Below are 25,308 nucleotides of genomic sequence, written 5' to 3'. Positions count from 1 at the left end.
CATCGTCACTCTTGAGTGGGCTGACTTCGATTCCTACACCTTCAGGCCTCGGCGAGGAGGTAGAAATCTTACGCATAAATCCCAGACGGCGTTGGATACTATGCTACGTGCTCCCTCACAACTCTTTGCTAGGGGAGCATTTACCACAATGTTCTGACCTTAATCGTCTGTTTTATTGTTCATCGTCCTACCCAGGCCAACAGAGACTTCAGAGCACTACCCATGACCTATCATGGATGCAGGGCCTGGCCTGCAGCCTGGTTTGTGGAGGGTGTTCAGGAAATTCAGTCTGGAATGAAGAATTGCATGTTTATGTGGTGCTGAATGAGAATAAGACATTTCCAGAAATTTTATGATCAGTCTGAAAATAATCAATTTTGTTCTCTGTTTACACTTTCGAGCAGTCATTTCATGAGCTATGATCTAAAGCTTGAAACAGTTTTTCCATGCAAAGAGTTTATCTGGGGGGACAACAGATCAACAGGTTTCCTTGCTGCGGGACTTCTCAGCAATATGGCAACATACACTGTGAACGTCTAAGGCAGAGATAGAATATACAGCGTTTCCTGTTCCCATTTGACTGGGAAACCCTTTTTGCCATAGAGCATCTATTAGCATGATACAGAACCTCAGTATTCACAGAACACATTTTGGGGACCTTCTTATATAGAACGATAAACACAGATCTTGGAAGCCCAGAAAAGTCCATTTTTCTGATTTCCTTAGCACAAGTGAATCCTGACTGAAGTAACAATGCTAAGTATCTAGTTTCCAAGGACTTCGCTCACCAGAACCACAAAAGTGTTGTCAAGCAATAGTAAATATATGTATACGTATACATACATATATGTAAATATACGTATACGTATACGTGTATATATATATAAATATACGTATACCTACTATTGTAAATTGTATATTGTAAATAGTAAATATACGTATACGTATATATATGTAAATATACGTATACGTATATCTACTATTGTAAATTGTATATTGTAAATAGTAAATATACGTATACATATACATGTGTAAATATATGTATATGTATACATATATTTCAACAGAAATACATTTTAGACATACACACGTATACTATATGTATATTTCAACAGAAACACATTTTAGAGCTTCTGATACTTACATTCCTGAGATGATCTGTGTCGGAAGGTAAATCTTATATGGCAGCGAGTAACCTCTTCTATAGCAATGGATACCTGCATAATAATAAAAAAAACTTCCAGTTTACATGTACATAATGTGTTGCACTCATGGCTCGTTTTTAAAAATCAGGCTTATTTTTAGTGTCTGATTGCAGCACTAATTCCTATAGAGTAAGATTTGGAGGAAGCTTCCGTTCAACGCAGATTTAGTTATATTCAAAACTTAGAAAAATTTCAAGAGAAACCATCTTCGCTGCCTATTGTGGGTTCTGAGAATGGGGATATTACAAGTTTCTTGAACTTTCTCAAGTATGAAAGAGGAAATACTTCAGAGGAAAAAGATCAGCACTTGGGGTCTATACAGGAACTTCCAGCCTGCAAGGTGTATACTGATATGGTAATAATTAGGGCCTGTAACAGAAGGAAAAGGTAAAATGCTGGGGACAAGGAGTCTTTTGCTGTTTACATATATAGAGGGGACAGGGGAAAAGAGAAGTACACGGCCATAAAAAGAGCAGAGAATTTATGGCAAATAGTTAAATAAATTATGGCATGATTATATAATGGAACATTACGTAAGTATCTAGAAATCCATTTCTAAAGAACTTTCAATGCCTCGAGATAGTTTTTTTTTTTTTAAGTTTATTTATTTTGAGAGAGAGAGCAAGCACGCAAGTGGGGGAGGGGTGGAGAGAGGAGAGAATCTCAATCTCAGTGTGGAGCCCAAAGCAGGGCTCGAACCCACAAACCATGAGATCATGACCTGAGCCGAAACCAAGAGTCAGACGTTTAACCTCCTCAGCCACCCGGGTGCCCCTTGAGATAAGTAGTTTTAAAAAGCACAGTATAGGGGCACCCAGGTGGCTCAGTCAGTTGAGTGTCCGACTTCAGCTCAGGTCATGATCTCGCGGCTTGTGGGTTTGAGCCCCACGTCGGGCTCTGTGCTGACAGCTCAGAGCCTGGAGCCTGCTTCTGATTCTGTGTCTCCCTCTCTCTCTGCCCCTTCCCCATTCATGCTCTGTCCCTCCCTCCCTCGCTCTCTCCCCCTCTCTTAAATAAACATTAAAAAAATGTTTTTAAATAAAAAGCACACTATAAACCTGTTATAAACACCACAACCCAAAACAAATGAATTATATAAAATTGTGGAAAATGGTTACTTCTGAATTGAGATGTTAGTGCAGTTTTTTTTCCTTTTGAGTTTTCTACAGAGAGCTCATAAGACTTTGACAATCCGAAAGACCTGACGGAGCCTGGGATTCAAGAGAAGTGGGATCCAATTTAGGTTTGGACACTAAGCAGTTACAGGATCTTGGAAAGTCACCTGGCATTTTTGAGTCTAATCAGAAAGGGTGTTGCAACACTGCTTGTTTCAGCCAGAGGGCTATTAGGCGACGCACAGGAGATGACTTATCTGAAAAGCACTTGGGAATTTGTAATACACATATTTAAATTGAGAAGAGGCCCAGAAAACTTGGTTAGAGGCCAAGAAGAAGAAAGATGTTAGGCAACGGCTTACAGAGAGTGAAAATTTCCATTTGGTTTTGGACCATCTTGGCAGCCTGTTACATCATTACAACTACAAGCTTCCCCAGTCAAATTCCTACCCATTTATCAGTAAGAATGTTATTTAAGAATCCGGGGTTAGAGATACTCTCGTACAGAATCGCATCGATTCATTTCTCATAGGACACCGCAGGCAACCTATCTAAAACTTTAGGATACAGAAGACCTGATCTGTGGGTAAAAAGAAGAAAGGAACCTAAAGAAGGTCTCATGTATGCTAGAGATGACAAATGGCGCGTCTCACCTTGACAGTCTCATACCAAGAGGGCTGCTTGACTTGGTAATAGACCACTGATTTGTACTCTGAAATGCCTTCATATCCAGCACCAGGATGAATGGCTTTCTTTGGATGGAATGAAAAAAATGAAAGGGGAGAATGTTTTCATTTTAATTCCGACAGAGTTAACATGGTGTTCTATTAGTTTCAGGTGCACAACACAGTGATTCAACACTTCTACACAATACTCTGTGCGCATGATACGTCTACTCTTAATCCCCATCACCTACGTCATCCATCCCCCACCCATATCCCTTCCGGTTTGTTCTCTATGGTTAAGAAGGTGTTTCTTGGTTTGTCACTCTCCTTTTTTCCCCCTTGGCTCGTTTGTTTTGTTTCCTAAATTCCACAGATGAGTGAAATCATATGGTATTTGTCTTTCTCTGACTGACTTATTTTGCTTAGCCTTATACTCTCTAGCTCCATCCATGTGGCTGCAAATGGCCAAGATCTCCTTCTTTTTAACGGCTGAATGATACTCCGTCGTATATATACGCTGTATCTTCTTCATCCATTCGTCAGTCAGCGGACACTTGGGCCGTTTCTTTAATTTGGCTATTGTAAATAATGCTGCCATAAACACAGGGGTGCATACATCCCTTTGGGTCCATGTTTTTGTATTTTGGGGGTAAATACTAAAGGGGGATAATTTTATCTAGGAAACGAACCATGCGTGAGTCCTCTATCCTCCATGTGGCCAGCGCACGCCTTATGTAGGCACATAGCAGCCGATGACATCTGGGGGCTGAAGGCTAGGGTAAGAATGACTTTCTACCACTTTCTTTGAGGGTCTAGGTATCTAACTGTGGTCGTCACTAAGGGACCCAACACCATCCTAACACTGCTCTTTGCTGCAACGTTTATTGCCTTCTCTGCAGCCATACCTTCTCCTTCCCTCCGCTCCCCTCCCAGGGAGCAGAGGCGCAGCGAGAGTGACCAAGAGCTACGGCACGGGTGCAGACACGCCGGTGTGTGAGGTCCTGTCTACGCTCTGCTTTAAGGACCTGCTGCCCAGGTACAGCGTGTTCACTACAACTCAGGGCTCTGTCTCCTAGTAATGAGCCACTCGGTTCAGTAGGGGCAGGCCCCAAAGGGGGCACTTTCTGAGCTGGTTAGCAAAGCTGTGAAGTGAGCAGTCAGGAGAAGCCGTGGACCTGAAGTCATGGGGCTCAAGGGCCCCATCAACAGCACACATAAGTCATCCCTGTACCAGGGCCCCACCGCACTGTTAGCCCCTCTAACACAGTACTCTCTACTCCACAGAGGAATGTGCCCTTCAGAGCCTTCTGGGCCTTCGCTCAAGCCCCACAGGAACCTACCAGGCTTGAAAGTGGCCGTATACCTTGGAAACGATACAGAACTTCTGGAGCAAGAGCATACACCTGAAACCATTAGCGGCTTGAGGCACTTCTTAGAACAGGAGAAACAACGAAAAGAAGAGTCTACGTGGGTTTATCAGTAAAGCCGGCCATTGCTAATCACAAATTTAACAGGTTTCCTATTTTTTCCTTATGAAAAGCCCAACGCACGTTCCTGTGGACAACAAGCCACGTCAGGTCAAAGCCCGCCGTTGTTGGAAAGAAGTGTGTGATGGGAGCAGGATTTCGGGGCAGTCCCCCATACCTCTAAGAGTTTGCCCTCCTCGTCGTACACAGACATGGTCACCTCCACGTTCTTCGGTGTCTTCTTTTTCCCTTTGTCAAACTCGCCGTGGATCAGGGTGACATAAATATCATTCCGTACGTCGCCTGCAACGGCACAACCCATCCTATGAGCGGTGCTGACAGAAGTCACTTGTAACTTTCAGGATGTAAGGAGATATAAAATACAAATAAACTACGAAGCTTTCTGACTTTATAGAGAGCCATTCATATAGCAGAAGTTTTTACGTGAATCGCCCTATTTGCTTCCCTCATCCCACCTCTCCATACCTACCAAAGTGGCTTTGAAATGCCGTGTTTGAAAATGAACTCTTTTTGGGGGGCTAAATGGGTGAGGGGCATTAAGGAGGGCACGGGTTGGGATGAGCACTGGGTGTTGTATGTAAGGGATGGATCACTAAATTCTACTCCTGAAACCATTATTACACTATGTTAACTGATTTGGATTTAAATTTTTTTTAATTAATTAATTAAAAATTCTTTTTTTTAAATTCATTTTCTTTTAATGAACTCTTTTTAATGGCCATCCTTTGTTCTCTTTCTTAACCACTGCTGTCTAGTAATAAGTACACAATGTATTTTGAGGTTACAGCGGGGTAGTTTTTTCAATAATGCCTTGAAGTTTGTTATTTTAACACATCTGATCATAAGGAAGGCTAGTATTTATTGGCTGCTCACTATGTCCCTGGGCACTGTTCAGAGTGTCTTCTAGGCAATCATTTATTTAATCCATATAATGCTCTTGATGAGATAGACACTATTCCTAAAAGCCTGTAGAATACGCTCATTTAAATCATTAGTTAATAAGTGTCATTATTTTTAAGTGTCATTATTCAGTAAGTGTCACTATTTTTACACTATCAGAAAAATTTCTGCTTGGCGTCTTCTTGGTTACCCAGCACAACATTTTAAAAAATTAGTTAATTAGCAAGTGAAGAGCCCCCACAGCGAAAACAAATTAAATATTCTTGAGATGCTTGAACAAAACCTAGAATGAATGAAAGGTGTATCAAGTTTCTGACTGGGAAGACTAGGTGTTGTTCAATTAGTCTAAAATCTATACTAATATTAAACTGCCTTCCAGTATAAAAAAAATGAAACCTTCCAGCCCTAGAAGAAAATGGGGGGGTGCACATTTGGAGCGCTTTTCATTTTCATCTCTTATCTGCTTAGAAGAAAGGAAGGTATTGCCCACAGTTGGTTAAGGTGAAGGAGTGGGGGCTAATTCATCCTGCACACTTTGAAATCCTCATGGTGCACACCGTGTCGGCAGAGAAACTGACAATTTGTGTTAAAAGCCTTAACTGACAAAGCAAGCTCACTGGTAATATTTATCCCAAAGTATCGAGAATGTGAGCAAACAGATCTTATAAGTCTGTAAGGATCTTCACTGTGGTGTTGTTTCCAAAAGTGAAAACCTGGAAAATCCTCAATTTCCAACAATCAACAGCTGGCTGAATAAATTACGGTATCATCGGATGAGATGCTATTCATTTATTCATTTGAAAAACCGACCGGGCACCTGCTCCGTGGCAAGCGCTGTGCTAAGTGTTTGGGAGACGGTGGTGAGCCATGCGCCAGCCTCGCTCTCACACAGCCTCCAGTCTAGTGGGGGAGAGAAGCATGATCAGATAACCACATGATGAAATGCATCACTACAGAGGAAAGAAAAGGCCAGGCTCTATGAAGGTATATCACTAAGTCCCAACTGTGTCTGGAAGGTGTGGAAATCTTTCCTCTGAACGGATGTTGGAGGGAGGAGAGTAACAGGGAAGAGCAAGTAACATGTGCAAAGGTCCGGAGGCAGTGGACATATGATTGTTATCCAAACGTATGGTGGCCCAGGGAACTGATGGCAGTAGCTACAACTAAGGAAGTGGCAATGGTGACAGGGAGAAGGGGGTGGATTGGAGAGGTCTTTCAAAGGTAAGACTGGAAAGTCTTGGCCACTAATTTTGCGTGAGGTATAAAGAAAAAGGGAGGTTCAAGAGAGAGACTCAGGCTTCTCGTTGGCGCAACTGGGTGGATGAGGGTGCCATGGTCTTGGATAAAACACAACAGAAGAGCCAGTCTACATGCAAACGATTGCAAGTCCCAAGTGGGGACTGTGAGGAAGAACTAGCCAGTTAAAGAGAGGAGAGTGATCCAGCCAGGTAGGAGCAGTGTCTACGGAAGTCCTGAGGCAGGACGTAGTTGGGTCTATGGGGCCGGAGTTCAAAGAAGCAGTCTTGAGGCCAGAGGTACGAATTCGGAGGCAACGAATCCACAGAGGCAAAATGAGTGGATGAGATCCCATGGGAAGAAAACGGAGGTATGAGAAGGAAAAGATACCTGTCACGGACTGAACTGCTCCCCCTCAACTCATATGCCGAAGCCCTCGCCTCTAGCACCTCGGAATGTGACTGTATCTGGAGTCAGCCCCTTAAAGAGGTGATTAAGGTAAAAGGAGGTCACATGGTGGGCACTAATCCAACAGGACCTGTGTCCTTATGAGATCAGCACACAACACAGAGCCCCCAGGGGCGACCATGTGGGGACACAGTGAGAAGACGGTCATCTCCAGGCCAAGCAGGGAGGCCTCAGGGTTGAAACGTACCCTGCTGACCCCTTGATCTCGGACGTGCAGCCTCCAGAGCTGTGAGACAGTACATGTCTGAGGCTTTCGCCACCCAGCCTGTGGTACTTCATTATGGCAGCCCAAGCAAACTAATCCGGGACCAAAAGGACCAAATACCGAGGAGCTCTTAACATTGAAAGGCAAAACAGAAGATGACGAGGCAGCAAAGGGGAGCGGAGAAAAAGAGGAGAGTGCGGGTCTCTGACGAGAAGGGTGGAACATTTCCACAGGGAGCGGCAGACAATGTCACATGCCGCTAAGAACACCAGAGACGATCAGTAGGCCAAAAACATATCCACCGGGTTTAGTGACACTGCAATCTTTGGTGACTCTAATGACAGCCACTCTGGACAGGACGGGGGGGGGGGGGGTGGCCGGGGAAGGGTGACCGGCAGACGCAGAACTAGAGATAGAGAGTACGTAACCGCTTCCAAGAACCTGGCTGGGAAGATGAGGGCAGAGAGGGGCGCCATAGCTGGAGGGGAGAGTCGGGTTGTCCAAACGGAGATGAGGAGACGCAAGGTGGGGGACTTGGGTCTAGACCTCTGTTTCTGAACCCTGGCCGGTCACCAGGATCACGTGGGGAGCCCGGGCCTTACAAACTGAATCAGAGTCTGGAAAATGCTGGGAACCTGTAGCAGGTGATCCTGACGAGCTTGATCCAAAGACCAGCGTCTGGTGGCCATCATCTTGGATGGTTTTTTGAAGTCTATTATAGCCCTGGCAGTCAGGAACCAATCCCACTGGTTAGAAAGAGGAGACAAGTGGGGCGCCTGGGTGGCTCAGTCGGTTGAGCGTCCGACTTCGGCTCAGGTCATGATCTCCCGGCCCGTGAGTTCGAGCCCCGCGTCGGGCTCTGGGCTGATGGCTCAGAGCCTGGAGCCTGTTTCAGATTCTGTGTCTCCCTCTCTCTCTGACCCTCCCCCCGTTCATGCTCTGTCTCTCTCTGTCTCAAAAATAAATAAACGTTTAAAAAAAATTAAAACAAAAAAAAAAAAAAAAAAAGAAAGAGGAGACAAGAATCTTCCCAGCCAGATTTCAAAGACAAATTCATCTTGTCCCCCAAATAAACTCCACTGCATTGTTTCAGACTTTGCTCTTGCTGTAGGAGTAACAGGGCATTCAGTGAGAGGAGTATTACCAAAGCTGCTTTTTTTTTTTTTAAAAACAAGAAGACAAAACACTCTTGCAGAATGGAGATGAGCATGTGGAGAATACCTATACGGATATGTATATAAAGATCTTATATTAAGGTCCTTGTGCTGATTTCCCTTTATGGCTGTAAAGATTCAGAAATAAATGGCTTAAGTCAGTGAATTCAAGAGAACACATATGTAGATCTCACCCATATGTGGTGCCAAAAAAGACGAAACTCAAGTAAGAAAACCGCAGAATGTTTACATTCTCGTCACCACAAGTACGGGGAGAGCCAAGCACACAGTTGGAGCTTAAGCAAATGGGGCAAAGGGCCTCGCGGAGACGGGGCTGAGCAGGTACCTCGCTGCCGTTCCCTGGCAAGCGGCCCACAAGGCTGAATGTCATCCTGAGAAAGGTCCACGTGATGAAGCCGATCACTCTGGGGGCGCAGGACCTATGCTTTCATTAGCTCTCCTTAACAGACAAGTCAGGGAGAATTTCAGAGGGGCTTATGTCGAACATAAAGGAAGGGCGGGGAACAGAAAATTCTGAGTTATGTTTCGAAGCATTATCTCGGGCTTGTGCACTGGGTAGGTTGGTACAAGGTAATGCGACCCTATATGTATTTCCCACTGTCTCGACACCGTTGGATGCAGGTAACGAAATGTCACGCGGGATCTTATGTTGCCTCCGCCGTCCTGTTAGAAGTAACAGAGGAGGCAGCACAGGTGAATCAAGCCAAAGCTTTTTACCTGGAAGTATTATTTCGGGAAAGCCCATTTTTCGGGCGATTGCAGTTGATCTATCCACCAGATGTGAAAAATTCTTCTGAACCTGTGTGAGGTCACCTGGCAACAGCTTCAAAGAGATCCAAAGCCCTTTAAAGAAATAAAGCATAAACTTTGGTGGTCTTTATGATCTGTGCCATAAACCCACATAGAAAGGCTGAGAAAAATACATGTGTCGTAGTAATGTACAGATACTTTCTCAGAAAAATGTAAATTCTCCCCCAGTTAACTTATAATTTTAATGACACTCCCATCAAAATCACATGACTTCCTCGAGAATTTGACAGAGATGTGAACAGATGTTTACTTTGGGGGAAGGAGCATGGGTAAAGATATCCCCAATCAGATACCAAAATATAGATAGAGCTGTAGTAAAGTGTGGTATTAATGGCAGAAAAGGTATTTAAATCACTGGAAACAATTAGATTAAGTACTAAAATATACAGTATATATATAGTGTATATATATACAAAGTAGATAGTAGTTGTATATATAGTAAAGATGCATAAAAATCCTGAAAAAAAGAACCAACGATTTTATAAATATGCTGGAATAATTTTCTACTTAAAAGAGAATCAAACAAATCTGCCACCTCCCATTTTCATTAAACTAAATTCCTAATATATTAAGGAAGTAAAATGAACCTCTTTTCTAAAATGAAGAAATCATACAGAACAAAACTATCTATATAGAAATGGAAAGTTTTGGTATTTATAAAGAAGCGAGGGGTGCCTGGGTGGCTCAGTCAGTTAAGCCCCCAACTCTTTTTTTTTTTTAATTTTTTAAGGTTTATTTATTTATTTCAAGAGAGGGGGAAGTGAAGGGGCAGAGAGAGAGAGAGAGAGACAGAGAAAATCCCAAGCAGACTCTGCATTGTCAGCGCAGAGCCTGATGCAGGGCCCAAACCCGTGAACCATGGGATCATGACCTGAACCCAAATCAAGAGTTGGATGCTTAACTGACTGAGCCACCCAGGTGCCCCAAGCGCCCAACTCTTGATTTCGGCTCAGGTCATGATCTCACGGTTCGTGGGTTCGAGCCCTGCGTCGGGGTCTGGGCTGACAGCTCAGAGCCTGGAGCCTGCTTGGGATTCTATGTCTCCCTCTCTGCCCCTCCCCTGCTCACACTCTGTCTCTCTCTCTGTCCCTCAAAAATAAATAAAATGTTAAAAAAAAATAAAAGAGAGATATTGTTATCTTCATAAAAACTGAGAAGGAAAACTCAAAAAAACGTAGGGAAGCCTGTGTAACTCACTTTTAATTTTTTTTTTTTTTTTTTTTTAATTTTAGAGAAAAAGAGCATGACTGGGGGAGAGGGGCAGAGGGAGAGAGAAAGTATCACAGGCAGGTTCTGTGCTGTTAGCGCAGAGTCCGACCCAGGGCTCGATCTCACAACTGCAAGATCATGACCTGAGTCGAAATCAAGAGTTGGATGCCTAACCAACTAAGCCATCCAGGTGCCCCAAGTAATTTTTTGTTTAAATGCAAGAGAACTACGGAAGTTGACTTTTCACCTTTCAAACAGGTACAGATTTTTAAATATCGGGTCACACAGCAGGCACTGTGCTAATTAACAGCCACTGATGAGTTCCAAAACAACAGAAATATATTTTGTTACTTGTTTTCAGATTCCTTAATGATTCCTCACATGTCTTTCCCACCCAGAACGACTGTGAATACATGGAAAACTAAATATGCTGAAAATAATGATTAGTGTGTTTCCTGACTGCCTCCGTTTCAGAAGACAGTCACAGGGTGGTTAAAAAAAAAAAAAAAAAAAGACCCCATCTCCCATCTTCAAAATTATCCCCAAATCATCTCCATCTTGGTATTTGAAATCTAAAATTTTAACTAGTTTTTCTTATTATTTGAATTTAAAATGCAGTTTCCAGGAGAATTTCTTAGCTAAAACTGTGCCAACAGAATGATAAATGGAAGCACTAAAAACAATCAAATGTTTGGCTAGCTAGCCCGTTATTCCATATTATTATCTACTCATTTGTATTACTTTGGTCTCTTCCCTCTTACTTTTTAGGTAATGTAACGGGATAAACATTCACAGGGTGGAACATAATTTTCCCCAAACCTCCTTCACTTTGTGCATTTACCTTAGAGTCAGCATTGGGATTGTGGGGCAGACAAAACTGAGCGAAGACTCACGGGATAAAAATTTGTTTCACACAATTTACAAAATATAGCTGTGATCCAATTCGGCGCTGGATGCATCCTCTGTGTTCTTCAGCGTTAAAAGCCTTTACCAGGAAGCTGAGGTGAGCGATCCCCACCCAGCAGGGGCTGTTTGGTATCAGAGAAAGATAGCGCAAAAGGGCAGGAGTCCAAGGGCTCAACTCGAATGCCCACTCCCAGCTTAGTACGTAGGGCTGCTGTACCTTGTCCTTTGTGATTCACTTCCTTCGCTGCTATCACTTTATTCAAGACTGAAGTGAGTGGCTCATTCTCCCCAATCACATGGGATGTTATCAGGGGCGACATGATTAGCTGCCTCTGCCGGATATAGGTTTCCATTGCAATTCTGGGAAAGTCAGAAATGAGAGGTTAGGTAAAAAGCGGAAGTTTCTGTAGCAACAGCTTCAGATACGGTGGGTCCTATGGGAACAATCTGCAGCTATAAACACTGGACATACCTAACTTGAAGACTCTTTCTTCCCTGTATTTTTCCTTTGGGTGCCCAGCTTGGTCATTTCCAAGATGACGTTGGTGCCTAAGACAGGCCCCCAGTGGAAAAAGGAAAAACAAATTCCCCCAAGAACAACAACAACAACAACACCAAACTGATGGGCAAATGTTAACAAAATCAGAGGCAATGCCTAATGCTCTTTCTGAGCTGGGAGAGGCTGATGTAATGGAATCGAAGAAGAAACGGGGACGAGGCAGGAGACCTGGCCTCCAGGTCTGGTTCCACCTAACAGGAAGCTCTGGGCCTCAGTCTCCTCATCTGTGAGGAGATGGGCCAAGATCATATGCCTCCCAAGGCCTCCCTCTGGTGCCAACACTTAACATACAGAAGCAGTATGCACGCAGCGGCTTTTGGAGAATGTTCTCAGATTCTCATGTGATGACAAACTATATTTGGAGTTACAGTGGCACAGCCAGCAGCAAGCAAGTTTCACTTTAATGATCCCATCGGGCTGCGGCTCGTACAGGGTGATCCAAGAGCCAAATCCAGCCCCTCCTGACAGCCCGGGCACTCTCAGGAACTACAGGTCAGCCCGGTGCAGTACAAGAGTCTCTCTCTCTCTCTGCTGTGGTTTTCTTCTCTTGCCCACACGCAGGCCAGCGTTCTCTGCGGGGCTCTGTTCTGGACCCTGATAGTTGCAGGGAAACATACAGCAGTATCTCACTGAAAAGCGAGGTGGCTATGATCTGCGTGGGTGCTTTCCAAGGGCTTTCTCTTTGATGAACTGGCAGGAGACATATAGGAGACTCCCCGAATATAACATGCTATAAAGCTTTTGAGATAAGTTATGAAAGCATTTGCCATAAATCTTAGGAGTTCAAGCACCGGAGACTGTGATTTGCATCACGGAATGCTTTACAGTGGCTGCTGACTGCACAATGAGTGGTAATCAAATTAGGCCTGGGTTCCTCAGAAACTCAAAGCGCATATTATTATACAGTGAAGGCCGTTTCAGGGCTCGCTGTTTCAACGTGGCTCCCGGATGGGAGCCGGCTCAGAAATTAGGCAGGGAGGCACATAACCAGAGGAAGAAACCCACCTCAGAAGTGAAACAAACATACAGAATAACTTTCACGTGCATACATGCTGCTATTATGTAATGTATATACTCATATACAACACGCACATAAGACATAATGCATATATAATAGTGATACGCGGTAACCTTTGTAAATACGTCATATCTACATATGGGTGGATATAACAGGAACATCTGTGGTCATGCGAGTTGTTTATATTTATCATACATAAAATGCATGTTTTAATATATTCAAATATATATTCATATTTTTTCTATATATTATTTAACATTTACTCATTAATGTTTAAGGTATATTCATATATTTGATTTAACATATTAATACACTTCATGTATTAATAAAAATTATATTTGATATATTTATTACATTTAGTATATTATTTAATATACTCGAACACGTGTGTATATAATTATCGTGGGGTCAGCATTCACGAATTTGAAAGTTAGCTCATAATTCGTATTAGCATGAAGCTACATAAAGTATTCACCTCACCACATTCTTGGAGCGTCAGTATATATGTGGTAAGATACTAGATAAGTGCAGGTTTTTTTTTTTTTTTTAAATTTTTTTTTTTCAACGTTTTTATTTATTTTTGGGACAGAGAGAGACAGAGCATGAACGGGGGAGGGGCAGAGAGAGAGGGAGACACAGAATCGGAAACAGGCTCCAGGCTCCGAGCCATCAGCCCAGAGCCTGACGCGGGGCTCGAACTCACGGACCGCGAGAACGTGACCTGGCTGAAGTCGGACGCTTAACCGACTGCGCCACCCAGGCGCCCCTAGTGCAGGTTTTAAAAAGTATTAATAGCAGCCTCTGGATGGAGGAGGTGCTACTCAGCATGAGCTATTGGTACCGTTATATTTAGAAACTGGTCCAAAGTGGTGGGCCTTAAACTGAAAGATAAAGATTTTTATACTTTAAATAAAATTACATACAATACGTAATTTTTGTGGGAAAAAAATAGAAGCACAGAGTTAAACACAAATGGGACAAATCACCTTTGGTTAACTCAACAGAAATAACCACTGTTAATCATGGAGTATATTCTTTGAAATACCTAAATTTTGAGGCTTTTAATGCACTGTAACAATTTATATTCTTATAAGTACTGCATATCTCCTTACACCCAAACTCTGGATATTATATATATCTTTAAAACTCGATCAAACCCAGTACCAAACCGCCTTGTTTATTTTGCATTTCATTGATTCTCCAGGAATTTATAAGCCGTTTCTTTCTGTGTGTGTATGTGTACATATTTGTGTGTGTCTATATATACATACATATATTCTTTTCTGTTGATATCCTTATGAATTACTACTATTAATTCTTTATTAACAATACTCATTCTTTTTCATACACATTGCAAAGATTTTACTAAATGTTATTCTGTATATAAGTTATTTAAAATTTGGGGGTGGTTTAACCTATCAAAAAAAATTTTTTTTGGTCAAATCTCTGGAGTCTGATTCATAAAAGGCACTATTACATAAAACTTCTATTTCCCTGTATATTTTGAGATTTGAGTTCTTACACTTATAAGTTTAATCATCCGGCACAAGATGTGAGACAAGGTTCTGACTTCAGCTTAATAAATGGTGAGCTAATTTTGTCAAACAATTCCTTTCTGCGTAGTTCATACTTCTCCATGGATCTGCACTATTATTTTTTTTTAAAACCATATATTAACTGAAACGTCTTTGGGCTGGTTTCCAGAATTCTCAGTTGTTCCGCTGACCTGCTCTGGCAGCTGTAGGCTGGCTGAGACAGTCACCTTCCCTCACTGACACGACTGCCCTGTTAGGGGTCAGTTCCAGCATCGTCCGTGGCCTCATTCAGGCCCGCACCTGGGGGCAAGGCAGCCACGACTGATAGAGCCAGGAATGGTGTCCGCACATACACTTCTTCGGAGTCACGGATGGGGGTTGACCTTTGCTGACCAACAGCTCCCCAGTGGCCCACCCAGGGCTCCGGCTCCTGAAGCTCGGTCTGGAGGCCTCAGTAGAGCTCTCCAGGGAATCCTTCCATGTACTCCCAGGCTGGCTCTCCCTCGCCAGCAGGAGCCCAGGCGTTGGTCAGCCTTTCACCCTCCTGGTCTCCAGCCTGGCAGAAGCAGCCGGAAGCTTGTCAGATGCAGCCTCCACACCTACCAGACCATGCTCTGCACAGACAAGACCTCAAGAGAAGCCCCGTGCTGTCCTACATGATGCCTTGTATTCCATGACACTCGTCCCACACGACAAAGTACAAATATACTTCGGCCTTCCTGACGCTTAAATGGCACCATTCTCGGGTTTCTAGAGCAGACAGAGATTTGCCCCTTATATTGCAAAGGTCTTGTCTGCAGAATCGGGAAAGTTAGGTTTACCCTCTTACGTGTGACCCCAACATAAAGGACCTTGAATAAAGTCTTCTGTCAGCTTCTATCTCGCAATCTCCCAGCTTGAGACTTTTGCTTTTGTAACTGAGCAATGGTTCCTAGCACCTGCTTGTGTGTTAACAGATCATTCAAAGAACTATTCCAGGTCTCAAGTCCCCCGGGATAAATGCCACAGTACTTACTGCTGAAAGGGGATAAAATGCTGCTTTTCTTCATCATCCACCTTCCCATGTATAATATCAGTAATATCCATCACTAGGAAAAAGATAAAACTTAATTAAAGAACTTAATTGCTTCAGGCTTCAGTACGTTACAATGGAAAATTACAGTATCTGCAAACACAGGCCGAGAGAGAGAGAGAGAGAGAGAGAGAGAGAGAGAGAGAGAGACAGAGCAGGGACACTTCTGTCTTTGCCAACGATCATTCCCAGCACCCACCCTGCAGAACAATTCATTCATCAGGAGCTCGTGCAGGCGTTTAGATTTGCTCCGCTCAATCCTGCAGGTTACCCGCTTTTGAAATTTCTATGAGACCCAGCGCTCAGTTCTGGAGAAATTTAAACCGGTGGATTACTTGTTGGTAAGCCTGAATTCCCAGGCACGGGGAACACAGATTGTGGTCAGGAGTGTCAACCGAATGAAGACCTGAGAAACTCATGACCTGAAGTGGTCACCTGTCTCTTGGCCTTGACGTGGTCGCACCCGGTTTCCATGTAAACAAAGGGAAGCCAAGGGCACCAGCAGCATAGAACAGAAGATCATACGGTGATTTGCTTCTTTGTGCACAAGCAGAGTAACCGATAAAGCACTGTTCTAAGCCTATTGTATATATTTTCTTATTTATGCAGATACTTTATGCCCCTACTTCAAGAGATGAGGAAACCGAGCACAGGAAAGGTACGTAACTTGCCCTAGGTCGGAAGTCTTAAGCGGTAAAGCCAGGGTATGAACCCAACTGCGATTACTACCTGGCCAAATCACTTAAGCTAGCAAAGCCATGCTGCCCGGAGAACTGATGAGTGGACCACTCTACAGATGCTCAAACTATGCAGGACCCGCGGCCAAGAGGCGATCCCTTGGTTAATGGATTACAATCTGGCCATAAAGCGCACGCTCACAATCCACTCCCCAGATAACCTGTTTGGAGATTAAAAGAAGTACTGAGATACGAGACCTTTCTCATTTGCAAAACGAGGGATAAGGAAGGAAACGCCTTCTCAAAGCAATCTGGATGACAATGTGTTAGGCTTGGGAAATAATAGTATTGGTGAAAGGCTGCGGTAAAAGCGGGCCATGCCATCAACTTGCTGTTAGTCCTTAACAGACCCCTGCAAACACTGTACACACACAAAAAATACTGAAAAATCTGTGTCTGGCACACCCCCTTCCAGAGGCAGTTCTTTGTCAAGGCCATCACATAGTTATCCCAAACCTCTTGGCATCGAGTCTCAGAGTAAATTACTACTGTTCTCGCCTTACATTTACGCGCGTGCGTGCATGCATACACACACACACACACACACACACACACCCTGAAACAGAAAAGCAAGCAAAAGCCTCAAGCTTGATTTTCAAGTCTCTGTGGCCCATTTGGAACGACAATGACCTCGAACATGCCTTAAATCCTTAGTTCGGTAGATTGTCATCTAGATGGCTAAATAGTGCTAGGCCAGGGCTCCTTGCCTTTTCTCAGATTTCACTTTAACTCTCTATCAGGAGTAATGCTGTGCCCTCTTCACAGACCAGCAGACCCTGACAGCAGGTGCAGCGCAAGGCTGGTCAAGAGATGACGACATCCAGTCTCATGGGATACAGAGGCCGCCTCGTTATCCATAAACCCACCAGGTCAATCCTGGTAGCATTTTCTGGACATTTGTTCCAGGAGAATTACGGCATTTCATCGACAGCTTTCAAAACGTCTTAGGGAGCAAAACGTCCACGTACGACCAGGAATGTATTTCCCCCATTTAACAAACTACAGAAGAAAACGCAGGGCCTCTTGGAAGGTTGCGGGGTTTGATTTAAGCCAAGGACCCTCTTTGAAAGCAGTCAGCAACACAATGTTGCCTTTGATGAGTGAGTCTCCCAGACAGGCAAACCACTTTCCAGGGAGAGTTTTACTGGACCAAAATCAATACGTAGCCCACAGGCAGGGGAATACCGGTGGTCACAACTGAGGCTTTCCTAAGGTCCTACTGTGTGCAAGGCATGGTGCTGGGCACTGAAGAAGAAACAAAGGAGGCGGGGTCTAGGTCTAGGTCTAGGTGACGACACAGGACCCAAGAAAAGATAACTGGTAGCCGAGGGAGTGAATGCTGTGTGTCCGATACTAACATTGACAACCAAATTCATCTTGCACGGTCTCTGGGGTTCCCCACCCTCCTATCTTTAAGTGTGCGTGTGTGGTGGGGGTAAAATATGCGTAACGTCAGATCTGCTGTTTTAACTACTCTTCAAAGCCCAGTTTAGAGGCGGGAAGCACATTCACACTCATGTGGTGCTGACAACGCCGTCCATCTCCAGAGTTTTTTCATGTTCCCCACCTGAAACTCGGTCCCCAGTAAACACCAACTCCCCCCTCATCTCCCCTCCCTCCCCCCAGCCCCTGGCAACCCCCATTCTATTTTATGTTTCTACGATTCTGACCTACTTCACATGAGTAGGATCATACAGTATTTATCTTTTTGTGTGACGGGCTTATTTCACTTTATACGACATCCCTATGGTTCATCCATGTCGTAGCCCGGGTCAGAATTTCCTTCCTTTGTAAGGCTGAGCACTATTCCACTCTATGTACGTACCACATTTTGTTTACCCATTTATCCCTCCATAAGCGCTTGGGTTGCTTCCACCTTTTGGCTTATTGTGAATAATGTTGCTCTAAACCCAAGTGTACAAATGTCTTGAGACCCTCCGCTTCCAATTCCTTCTGGTAGACACCCAGAAGTGGGATTCCTGGGTCATAAGTTCTATGCTTAATTGTCGGAGGCCCTGCCGTGCCGTTTTTGTTCACAGTGGCTGCGCCCTTTACAGGTCTCTGGGACTTTCTGTACCTGCTACTCCAAAAGGTCTTCGGAGCCCACAGGTATGCTTTTTGCCCTCCTTCAGCTCCATGTGGCCCACCCGGACGATCTGGCACACGAGGCTGATGCGGGGCCGGATGAGGTCTGTGCTGCTGAGGTCCTAAAGGGGCAGAGACCAAGCAAGAGGAGATCAGGCGACATCACCCATCACCTTTGTTTCTCTTTTCACTCTACAATTCAGAGCCTATTTCCTAATCCTGGAAAAGGAGAACGAGCCTTCCCTTCTCCATACCCACCCAAGAACTACCAGGGCATCGGAGCCCGTATTCCAAAAAGGAAGGGATTTTTTTTTTTTTTTTTGATTCCTCAGTTCCTACTTCATATCGAGAAAAAAAAGATCACATTCAGTCTAAAGTCTCTAGTTTATCAATTTAAGCAGGGTGCTTAAAAATCGGGACACCTGTCATTGCTACTTTATATTCTGCCAGGACAGAGCTGAGCACAGGCCGCACTTCAGTGTCAGATGAAATGAAAGCTTGCGTGACGCTGACATTTACTGGGTATCTACACATGCCGGTGTTATTTCATTTCATCTTCCAAATAATCCTGCGAGGCAGCTATAACGCAGAAATTTACATGTGCTGGTTTCTGTAATTATTCATCTGCTTTTTGAGAGGTATTCATGGAGAGCTTCTCGGTGTATGTTGATCAATGGAAGATGTGTGGATGTCTCTGTTTTTTTGCGGCTCGTGTTCTACACTTGTTTGTATTCTTAAGGATGGGTGAGTAAATCCGTGAATGAGCCCACATAGCTCATTCTCTTTAACATCAGAGATATTTTAATTGCAGCTCAAATTCTTTTCATGAAACAGCTGTCCAAGGCCTCTTTACTGAATCAAGAATTACTTTCTAAATAATCATTCCGAATCCATCCTCTGTAATTGAGTTAACTGAGGTCTCCAAAATAGGGATCTATACCAATGATGGCATCAACCCTGAATTTCTATTCTAAGTTTTGTGAGGCTTCTGTTAATAGAAAGATAAAGACTCCGGGTGACTAGTTACATAAATTGGGGCACACTGCCATTATTTAATAATGTGCAATCCTTTGAAAAATAAGTTTTGGAAGGCTGTTTAATGATCAAGGATGTGGTCACCACATTTTATTTCACTGAAAAAGCTGGACATGAAATTTACATCCAAGAAAATCATAATCGGGAGGGGTGTGGGAGAAACAGGATAAAATGCAGCTTTTCTAAAATGTCATTGATTAGAAGATGGACCAAAAGCTCAATAATTCCTTTTTTTTTTTTCCCAATGGTTTTTCAATGTACACATTGACCAATAAACGCTTTTTGATTTTCGGGGAAAATCCACATATCTTAGAATTGAGGAAGGGAGGTTTCGGGAAGAGTTTAAGCTCTTCTTCTGTCTTTGATTACCAGATGGTAAAGATATAGGTGGGTCAGCTCACGAGTGGTCATCGCACCGTGCTCGTCGTGAAAATGATGTTAACAGAAGGAATAAATACTAATAAGAAGGAATGAATGAATGAATGAATGACTAGACTGTACTGGGTCCACTGCTCCTTCTTATTGCTTCCTTTGGCATTTTACCTTAGACTGTATTTTCCCTGCCGTAGAGTGGTAACAGAACAGGGAGATAACATATATGTGCATGGGCTTAAGGAAAGAAGGCAGGAAAGGAGAGCGTATCCCCTTTAGGCCTAGTGGGAGCTAGAGAAGCCTGCCCACCAACACCTCTCAGAGCAGGTGGCAGCGGCTCCAGGGCATTTTAAGCACTGACGTCATAAAAAAGTGAGAGAACCCCAAGAAAGTTCTAACCCAGGAGAAAGAGTCACCATGTCTCAGCTCTATGACCCGATAAATTTTCTCGCTCTTGACCCAGAGAGAGCACCGCTCCTCCTACCTTGGAGAAGAGGAGAAATACAGGGGAAAGGCCATTGAAAGAGGAGCGAACCAAAAAATAAAGATTGTGCCTTTGCTGGAGCTGTAACCCCGGTCTGCAAAGCTCTTCATCAGCATTGCTCACTCTCGTCAACTTCAAGTTCTTGCTCAAACGGCCCCTTCTCAGGAAGGTCTGCCCTGACCCGCCTATTTAAAAAGGATCACTTCCCCAGGCCCAAAGCTCCCAACAACCCCCCCCCCCACCGAAAAATACTTATGACCCCTAACATTCTATACAATTTACTCATGTGTTTGATCACTGTTTCTTACTGTCTTCCCCTTTTGGACAAAAGCTCCTTGAGGCCAGAGATGCTTTTTCTTTTTTTTCTTTTTCTAAAGTGTACTTATTTTTGAGAGAGAGAGAGCAAGCAAGCGAGCACAGGCAGGGAGGGACAGAGGGGAGAGGGAGAGAGACGGGGGGGGGGGTGGGGGGGGGGAGAGAGAGAGAGAGAGAGAGAGAATATCTCAAGAAGGCTCTACTCCACGCAGAGCCCGACACAGAGTTGGATCTCACAACCGCGAGATCACAGCCTGAGATGAAATCAAGAGTCGGAAGTTTAACTGACTGAGCCACCCAGGCGTCCCAGGGATGTTTTTTCTGATGTGTTTACTGCTATATGTCCAGTGCCCAGATCAGTGCCTGGCATCTAATAGGTGCTCGATAAATATCTGCAAAACAAATGAGCGGTTATTCCTGCTAGGGGGATCATGATGATTTTTCTTGTCTTCTTTTCATTTCTGATGTTTTCCATATACTTACCATGTGCATCTGCTAACATCGTAAGCACAGAAAATTATTAAACTTAAGGTCGCACTTACAGTAAAAACTGCTTGAAGGTTATTAAGCTTCTCTATTTCCTTGGGCATCCCATTACTGCCCCAACGAATTAGGTAATTCTCACTGGGGAAGGAAAAAAAAATATCCTTAACGAAGAGCTAACTGGGGATGGGGCTACCCTCGGTATAGACTTAACAGGGTGAAAGGAAGGCCCAAACAAGCTCTGTTGAATTTATCGGGCAAGTGTGAATATAGCGCACAGGTGGCCCCTCCCTGGTCCCCTGGCGTTGGACAAGCGCGAGTGCCACAGCCCAGCGCTCAGAGGCACACCCAGGGTGGACCCGAGACGGACGCTGCTCAGGACGGGCACAGACAGACAGCACGTTCTCCCAGACGCTGTCTGGGGTCTTTCTTCCAACTCAAATTCTTCGTATGACGGTTTCCACTTTGCGGAATCAGGAATGTAATTTCAACATAATCATTCCCGATCCATCCCCTGGAACTCACGCCACCCCACTCAGATAAAATTTCTACTGCAGAAATGAACGATTTGTCAGTAACTACTTTTAACCATCTAGTCAAAAACCAAATCGGTTTTCTTAGCTACTCAGCCAAGTAGCAGTGTGACTGCAGGGTCAAACAAAGCCTATTATTCTCTACAGTCTTTTTAAAAAGCGTTTTTTTTTTTTTTTTCCTTTAAACAGCCTTTATTTTTTAGAGGAGTTTTAGGTTGACAACGAAGTTGAGTGGAAGGTACAGAGTTCCCATATAGCCCTGCCCCCACCCATGCACAGCCTCGCCCACTCTCAGCATCCCCCAGCACAGTGGCACATTGGTCACAATTGATGGACCGATACCGATAGGTCATTACCGCGCAGAGTCCCGAGTTTACCTTAGGGTTCACTCTTGGCGCTGTGCGTTGTACGGATTTGGACACAGGTATGATAACACGCGTTCACCATTACGGTGTCATGCGCCTTAAAATCCTCTGTGCTCTGCCGATGCATTCCTCCCTTATCCTGTCCCTGTCTCCATGTTCTGATGAGTTTCCTGTGATTCTCAGACCCAGGGAGCACACACAACTGTGCCGGCAGCCATACAGAAAGGCTCAGGAGCCCAAAGGATATTACTTTCTATCACCTAGAGACCCTCCCTTCTTCTCTATCTCCCCCTCCCAAACCTAGCAAAGAGCTCCTTAGGTGGGTGGCACGTAAGAGTGGGTCTTTCTGCAAGGTCAACCGCAGATGACCTGGGACTCGGCTACCTGATGAAGGTGGACTGGTCCGGGTCATAGAGGGCCATGAACAACTCGGCGTCCTCCCCAATGTTGCAGACGAAGTTCTTGAAGTTTACGTAGAGGCCGTAGGTATGGACAGCGCTGAAGACAGACTGGCCCCGCAAGTCCAGGTTCTGAAGAACCGACTGGACACAGAGGGAAAGAGAGAAAAGCATCTTGGTTTCAGCAAATGACAAACAATGGCAAAGACACGGGCTGACAAATGCGGGACGAATACAATTACCCCCCGGGGGAGAAGCACTGCCTGAGAAGAAATCGTGTGCACGTGGCTAAACGGTCGAGTGAGCAAAGCACCATCACTATTCTTTGAATGATCAAGACTGTCCTGTCGGGGGCCTTAAGCCCACCTCATTCATTAAGCGCCGTCTAAAGACGATTCGTGGCTTGGAAGCTTCAAGAACTTCTCATCTCTCAAATGGCTTCTGAATGAACCTCACAGGCACAAAAATCATGACTCATTATCCCTCTTTTTGGGAAGAGCTCTCATTGCAAACAAGAGATTCCTCTGGAAAGGCTTCACCCTCAGGCATGGTGAGCCACTGGAGCCAGGAACACAATTAAATATTATGACAACTGTGCTAAGTCAGGAGACAAAACTACCAATCGAGTAAAGAGAAGCCTTTACTCAACAGAACAGACAGACTGGAAGAATGTATATCAAAATATCAATATGGTTGGGTCTGTGCCGTCATACTATGAGGGATTTTTTTTTTTTCTTGTTCTCTTTCTCTGTACCTTTCCAATTTGTGTTTAAGGTCCAATTGTCACTTTCAAATCTTTCAAACGCCTTCTTTTTGAACATAATTTTATTTCGTTTGGAAATCGTATTGTATACACCAAATAGGAAAGGTTACGTGGTACAAAGGCTCCCTCCCACCCAGTTCTCCTTCCTAGAGGCAACCGTTAATTATCAACTTCTTGTCTATTGTTTCAGAGTCAGTCAACGCATGTGCAAACGCTGCGGTATGTGTATCCCTTTTTGAAACACAAAGATGAATATATTGTACACCTTGTTCTCCATCTTGCTCTTTGTCTGTTAATGTAGATCTTTGTGATCTTTCCATATCAGAAGGTATACCCCTGACTCATTCTTTTTGTCCTCTTTTGCTTTTCAAACACGGCAATGGATGAGTTTCTAAACGTTTCTACCTCTTGTTGTCAATGACTCCCTTTCATCAAAAACAAAAGCAAAAATGAAACCTCATCTGCACGTCGGAGGACGTGTACCTTTTCTTCTTGGATCTTTTCCTCGATCCTTTTTGAGGCCACTTCATGGGCCCTGAAGAGGGCGATGGTGCTGGTTTCATCTGGGTCCAAGATGTTCCCGTTGTCATCTCTCACCACCAGATCTAATCCCAGCATTCTAGAAAGAAAGGAGTGATCAGTGGGTTCTCCTCATTTAGAACAGACTCGTTCCTGAAGAGCCCAGGAAAGAACGCAGAGGATTGATAGTTAGAAAGTCTGGGTGCTACCAAGTCAAGAACTGCTCCCTTGGCTTTTCGCCCTTCAATTTCTGCCTCCTCTCCACATAACAAGAGATAGAACGCTTATGGTAATGTCAACCAAACTCATAGAATGATACGCAAAGTAATTTGTTCCACGGAACCTCAAAAGGAAAAGCAACAGTGGCACTGATTTTGACCAGATCCCTCTGACCAATGTCTCTTTCCCTAATCTCCTATTGTTTGGCACAGGAACAATGATGGACCCATGCACAAATATCTGGGGGCTTTGCCGGATTTCCCTAAAAGTTTAGTGTTGAGGGGCGCCTGGGTGGCTCAGTCGGTTAAGCATCCGACTTCAGCTCAGGCCATGATCTCCCAGTTCGTGGGTTTGAGCCCTGCATAGGGCTTTGTGCTGACTGTTCAGAGCCTGGAGTCTGCTTCCAATTGTGTCTCCTCCTCCCTCTCTGCCCCTCCCCCGCTCAAGCTCTGTCGCTCTCTCTCTCTTAAAAATAAAACATTAAAAAAAAAAAAAAGTTCAGTGTTGAGGACAATCCTTAATTCAAGACTTGTCTTGGGGGTGCCTGGGTGGCTCAGTCGGTTAAGTGTCCGACTTTGGCTCAGGTCACGATCTCACAGTTCACGAGTTCAAGCCTCCCTCACATCGGGCTCTGTGCTGACAGCTCAGAGCCTGGATCCTGCTTCACATTCTGTGTCTCCTTCTCTCTCTGTTCCTCCCCTGCTTGCGCTCTCTCTTTCTCTCTCTCTCCAAAATAAAGATTAAAAAAAAAAAAAAAAAAAGACTGCCTTAAAGGAGATCAATGAAGTAGGTCTCGGCTGCTGGAATTTCATAACCGATCTCTGAGCACGGGCTCCGACGTCACTTACATCAGGACTGGAGTCTCGGCTTTAACAGATGACCCCAGGTAACTTACTTACTTTTGTGAAGCCCTGCCTTCCTCATCTGTAAATACTGCCCACCCTTCAGTATCGTTGGGGAGAATTTAATGAGATAACACGGAAAGCACGTAACAGTGGTATGTCTAGTTACATACCAGATATACTTCTGGCAAACTCTGGCACACTTCTGGCAAACAGCAGCTCTTCTACAGCAACCGCCACAAAAACACGCCTGGCTATGTTAAGTTGTAGCTCTGCGTGTTATACAGACAACGTTAAGAGCCGTGCGGTCTGCGCACGGCACAATCCCTACCAAGGCTCTTTGGCCCGATGGGCACACAGGAGTAGGAAACATTTTGCTCAGCTCCAAGACGCTGGGGACTGTGGTGGAAACGAGATCCTGCTATCCGAATGCCCGGCGAACATTCCAGGCACCAGCAATTTGGGAGAAGGGATGTTCAAAGAGCAAGAGAGCCGAGGGATCACCGTGAGATGTGCCAAGTCTTTGGGAAGAAAGCAAACATGTCTAATTACCCTCCTCCCTGTTTTACAGCATCTCCATCAACTGATTGAAT

The 25,308-nt window shown here is 44.3% G+C and overlaps 1 protein-coding gene across 11 annotated transcripts in view; it reads right to left on the bottom strand.

The window, feature by feature from the left end:
• DOCK5 (dedicator of cytokinesis 5) overlaps positions 1 to 25,308 on the bottom strand; it is a 223,269-nt gene that overhangs the window by 96,059 nt on the left and 101,902 nt on the right. For all 11 annotated transcript variants that reach the window (XM_047090919.1, XM_047090925.1, XM_047090926.1 and 8 more), the window contains 10 exons: positions 23,619 to 23,754; positions 22,359 to 22,516; positions 21,136 to 21,217; positions 18,380 to 18,509; positions 15,509 to 15,581; positions 11,599 to 11,741; positions 9,174 to 9,299; positions 4,630 to 4,754; positions 2,974 to 3,072; positions 1,145 to 1,217 (listed from right to left, as the gene is read on the bottom strand). In XM_047090919.1, the coding sequence (XP_046946875.1) occupies positions 1,145 to 1,217; positions 2,974 to 3,072; positions 4,630 to 4,754; positions 9,174 to 9,299; positions 11,599 to 11,741; positions 15,509 to 15,581; positions 18,380 to 18,509; positions 21,136 to 21,217; positions 22,359 to 22,516; positions 23,619 to 23,754 (1,145 nt within the window). The remainder of the gene's footprint in view (positions 1 to 1,144; positions 1,218 to 2,973; positions 3,073 to 4,629; positions 4,755 to 9,173; positions 9,300 to 11,598; positions 11,742 to 15,508; positions 15,582 to 18,379; positions 18,510 to 21,135; positions 21,218 to 22,358; positions 22,517 to 23,618; positions 23,755 to 25,308) is intronic.

The sequence above is a fragment of the Lynx rufus genome, unplaced genomic scaffold (assembly GCF_022079265.1).
Source record: "Lynx rufus isolate CCGP_SWC_20201006 ecotype Redwood Valley unplaced genomic scaffold, mLynRuf1.p SCAF_3, whole genome shotgun sequence".
Lineage (NCBI taxonomy): Eukaryota > Metazoa > Chordata > Mammalia > Carnivora > Felidae > Lynx > Lynx rufus.
This window is presented reverse-complemented; position numbering and strand designations above follow the sequence as displayed.